This window comes from Equus caballus, chromosome 7 (genome assembly GCF_041296265.1).
Source record: "Equus caballus isolate H_3958 breed thoroughbred chromosome 7, TB-T2T, whole genome shotgun sequence".
NCBI classification, from domain to species: Eukaryota; Metazoa; Chordata; class Mammalia; order Perissodactyla; family Equidae; genus Equus; species Equus caballus.
This window is the reverse complement of record NC_091690.1, coordinates 53113851-53118886: the sequence shown is the minus strand read 5'-3', so window position 1 is coordinate 53118886 and position 5036 is coordinate 53113851. Positions and strand designations below refer to the sequence as shown.

Genomic DNA, 5036 nt, shown 5'->3' with positions numbered 1-5036 from the left:
GAAAGTTTTTTCAGGGGAAAAAAACCTTATAAAAAAAACATTGATTCTATTGTACTCTTTACTACACATTTTAGGATCTTAGAGGGTGTGTCTCAAAATTGCAATGATGAGAAATAAAGGTCAAATGAAAGAAGGAGGAGGATAGAAAAAATGAAAGAAGGAAGGAAGGAAAGGAGCGAGGGAGGGAAAGAGGGAGGATGAATAGAAGAAAGAAGCAATGAAAGAAGAAAGGAAGAAAGAAAGGATGGGAAGAAGAATGGATGGAGGGAAGGAAAGAAGGAAGAAAGGATGGAAAGAAGGATCACAAGGAATGAAACAACATCTCAGAGTTAATCTAGGTGGTATATTACTATGAATCATCTGAACAAACCAGCTTTCAAATTTACATTCCTACTTTCAAGTTGAAAATCACATCACCGTTCTCATGAAGAGTAGGATAGCAAAGTCAATGTCAGAGTGCCAGGTTAGATTCCAACTCATTGTCAGTCTCTTCTTTTGAAAAGTGGGGCAAATGAGAGAAAACATCTCAAAGGAATGTTTTCAACATGAACTAAAGTCATACATGTGAAGAAGCAAGCAGTCCTGAGAGGTAAGCCCTTTGTTGTAACTACTGTATGATTTTCATTGCATTTCTTCTGGAAGAAAAAAGGACACAACCAAATGAAGGTGAAGAACATGAACATTTGAGAGGATAATTTTGTGGGAAACCATGTCAGCACTGGACATGAGAAATGCTTTAGATCTAAAGTTAGAAATGTTAACAATGGCTACAAGACAGCTGACCAAACATGACAGTACATAAGCAGAAAACTCAGAAAGGAATTACTGAAGGAGTTGTTGAGAAGAACCTAATACAAACAAATAAAAGTGAAATCATGGGTGTTCTGGGAATTTAAGAAATCAAGCATGTCTTCTAGGGGAGAAAAAGAACCTGGGGATGAAATTCACAATGTTTGCCTTTGGAGCCCACTGTGTGCAATGAGTTCTGAGGCCAGTGGCCTATCACAGAGAAGAGGATGCTCGACTCAGGAGCCTTCCCAGGGCCCCCTTCACATCCTTGTTCCTCAGGCTATAGATGAAGGGGTTCAGCATGGGGGTGACCACGGTGTACATCACTGAGGCGATCGAGCTTCTGTGGGAAGAATGGGTCATGGCAGAACTGAGGTAGACCCCCAAGCTTGTCCCATAGAACAAGGAGACTGAAGAGAGATGAGACCCACAGGTGGAAAATGCTTTATATTTTCCCCCTGCAGATGATATCCTCATTAAGGAGGAGACAATTTTGGTATAAGAAAAAAGGATCCCAGTGAGAGGAAACACACCAATCAGAGCAGTGGCCACATACATGATGATGTTATTGATGAGGGTGTCAGAGCAGGCTAATTGGAGAACCTGAGCCAGTTCACAGAAGAAATGTGGAATTTCAGTGCCTATACAGAAGGTCAGCTGTCTCATCAGTAAAATATGAAGCAGGGAGACCCAGAAAATGATGAACCAGCACATCAGAACCAGGAGGCCACAGAGGCGGGGGTTCATGATGACCATGTAGTGCAGGGGGTGGCAGATGGCCACAAACCGGTCATAGGCCATCACAGTCAGAAGGAAACTGTCCATTACACAAAAAAGCATAAAAAAATACACTTGTGTGAGACATCCTTTATAGGAAATGACTCTGCTCTGCGCCTGGATGTTCACTAGCATCTTCGGGACAATGGTGGAGATGAAGCAGATGTCCACAAAGGACAGGTTGGAGAGGAAGAAATACATGGGGGTGTGGAGGTGGGAGTCAGAGGTGATGGCCAGGATGATGAACAGGTTCCCAAGAACGGTGACCAGGTACATGAACAGGAACACACCAAAGAGGAGAGGCTGCAGTTCAGGATCCTCTGAGAGACCCAAGAGGACGAATTCTGATAGTTGTGTGTGGTTTCCTGCTTCCATGTGACTGGCATGTAAGGAGGCAAAAGCAACGTTCAATGCACATCCAGCCGGCACCTCAGCTAGTCAGTACCTCTTGATTCCCCTTTAGGCAAACAAACTTCACTCTCTGTTGAGTCTTTCCAATGACAGTGATTCACTTAGTCAAGGGATACCCATTTCCATTTTAAGTGTAATTTTTTAGCCTTTTAAAATTTAGCAGAAAACTCTGTTTATCTCGAACTCATTGGTTCTAATTCTATTTGAATCCATAGTCATAAACAAATTTCTTCTATAGTATGACCCTCTCAAAATAATTGAAGACATTTGATATCTTCCCTTGAATCTCCATACATCCTTCATTCAAAGAGGTCTATAATGATTACTAACATATGCATTCTCATCCTAAACAACCTTAATTTTATCACTTGATGCTTCCTACTGATGTCACAGTTAATAGTCAAGTGCCTTATATTTTTTTTCTAAATATGTGGTTATTGCTATTACATTCTTTGTAGGTTTAGAAATACCTTTGTATATACAATGATCTCAATAAATGATAGCTATTATTATTATTAATCTGTTCCTTTTATGACAATTATTTTTGACATGTAACTCTCCGAAAGTACAGTATAGAGCTTTGATTTAGAAAATAGGATCTCAAGTCAGATTTCCTACAATAGAACTTTGCTCGACTAACTTACTATCTATGTGACCTTCAGAAAGCTGTTTTCTCTCTCTCAACTGCAGATTCCTCACCTCTACAGTGGGAGTAGAAATATTCCCTACATTGTAAGACTGATGAGTGAGTTAAATTAGATGATGCCTGTAATTTTTCTTGTGATTCCTGTGACATATAGTGGACACTTGATAAATGTCAGCCTCTGTCTTAACATCACAATAAATCTATCTTGTATGGTTATCACTTACTAAATTTCTCATAACTGGGGCAGCCATCAAGGATGGAATTCTAGTCATTATAAACACAACAGGTCTGTTACCTCCGTGCAGCACTAATTAATAAACATCGCTATGGCGACCCCTTTCAGATACTGCCTGCCAGGTGGATCTTCCAAAAAGAGGGAAAAAGTGCGGACTGCATAGATAAGAGGAGGGGGGAAAAATCACACAATCATTAAAATAAAATACAGTACATGTTTGAGACGTGTGAACATGTGTACACACTCAGAAGTGGGGATGTTATATTAACAATCAGTGCAATTAATGGTAAAAAATTATGGATTTGATAAAAAGTATAAAAAGTTTGTATGAATCAAATCATCATTAAATAATTAAAGGCAGGGAGGGGCCAGCTTCGTGGCCAAGTGGTTGGGTTTGTGCACATCTCTTCAGTGGCCTGGGTTTGCCGGTTCAGATCCTGGGCGTGGACCCAGCACCATTCATCAAGCCATGCTGTGACAGCATCCCATATAGAAGACCTAGAATGACCTACACCTAGGATATACAACTATGTACTGGTTTTGGGGAGAAAAGAAAAAGAAAAAGGAAGATTGGCGGCAGATGTTAGCTCAGGGCCAATCTTTAAAGAAATAATAAGGAAAAAGCAAATTAAGATACAAATAAATGTTTATATTCTCCATGATAGAAAAAAATCATTGCTATTAATGCCTAGAGAATACGATTAATTAGAGAGGGAAAAAAATCACTGAGGACCAATTTAGTCTGGAGAGGTGGGTAGAAAAGGCCTCTCTAAAATATGAATATTTGAGCTATGGGAGGAAGGCAAAAAAGGAAAGAGCAAGCATTTTGGGCTGAGAGAAAAGATTTCATGGTTGCCCTGTGAGCTGGTGAGCTTGAGAATGGAAGGGGTTTCAGAGGCCAGTGAGATGGAGAATAGAGCAGTGTGGGGAGGCCCACAAGCCCAGCATCCTGGACTGTTCCTGGACGTGCCTCTCATGCAGGTAGTTTTATGTTTATTTGTGAGTTAGAGGACATGAGTGTTTTTGCTCACTGTTGTCTTTCCAGGGACTTACACGGTACTTGGTGCATAGTAGGTACTCAATATATGCAAATGTTAATGTATAATAAAGACTGAGACTCGAGGCATCAACTATGAAACAAAAAAGAAATCCTCAAGCTCACATGCCTAAATGAAGACAGAAAATACAATAATAAAGTTAAATCAAATGCATTCCTATCTATTTTAAGAGAACAACATGTCATGAATAAATAAGACCTATTCTAGGAATGGGAAGCTGGTTTAATACTGTGATATTTGTTAAATAATTCATGATGAAAATAGGTCAGAGAAATCACAATCGTAATCACAATATAAAATGGAAATGGGAAAATGTAACAGCATTTACTGGGTTAGCAGCCAAGACAGAGCCTCTTGCTACATAGGGAAACTAAGGACAATTTCTTAACCCAAGAAAGCATGTTTACATTCTTTGTAGTTACAACTACAGCCAACAGGATATTCTACATTAAAACACTCAGATAATTGGATTAAATTCATGAGTACATCAAGGCAGTCTGCTCCGACTTCAATCACTCAACAGGCTCCTGAACATTTAAAGAGATTGGTAATATGAGAAAAGGAAACTGGGCTGAGTAAGGAACATCAGAGATAAGCATGTTATTTGTAGATGATAAGGTGGACACTAAAGGGAAACAACAATCAATACAGAGCTAGTAAGTGCTATCAGTAAGGTGAATCTCCTGCAAAAATAGAAAGGTAACATAATAGAAAAATCCAATCACATAAGGAATAAAATAGACAATACCTCGTGCATAATAGATCTCCAGTGAGTAGTTAGAAAGAAAATGATCGGACACAGGAAAACAACAGGAACCTGCAATTATGGTCAAGAGTAGAGAAGAGGTGAAGACTTTCCCAGAAATAACTCTTATCAGAGAGAGGTCCTAGATTCCAAAAAGAGAGTGAAGAAAACAGAATAAGAGCTGGAAAAGACTGGTTTCAGTAGAAACTAAAGTACCTTCAAAGTACACAGACTTCACCTTTGAAGACAAATAAATACAAAACTGTCCCTGTCTCATTACTCTTGGGGTAAAACCCAGTACACACTTTCTCTCTCTTTTCCTTCCAACTCCACCAGTGCTCACTGGGACACACTGACCCTCTCTGATAGTTATCA

General features: G+C 39.5%; 1 protein-coding gene across 1 annotated transcript; it reads right to left on the bottom strand.

Annotated features, from left to right (window-relative positions):
- Positions 1-1002: 1002 nt before the first annotated feature.
- OR7D4G (olfactory receptor family 7 subfamily D member 4G) lies at positions 1003-1941 on the bottom strand. Its single transcript, NM_001391113.1, has one exon. It carries the CDS (start codon positions 1939-1941, stop codon positions 1003-1005), a length of 939 nt encoding a protein of 312 aa, NP_001378042.1.
- Positions 1942-5036: the final 3095 nt, after the last annotated feature.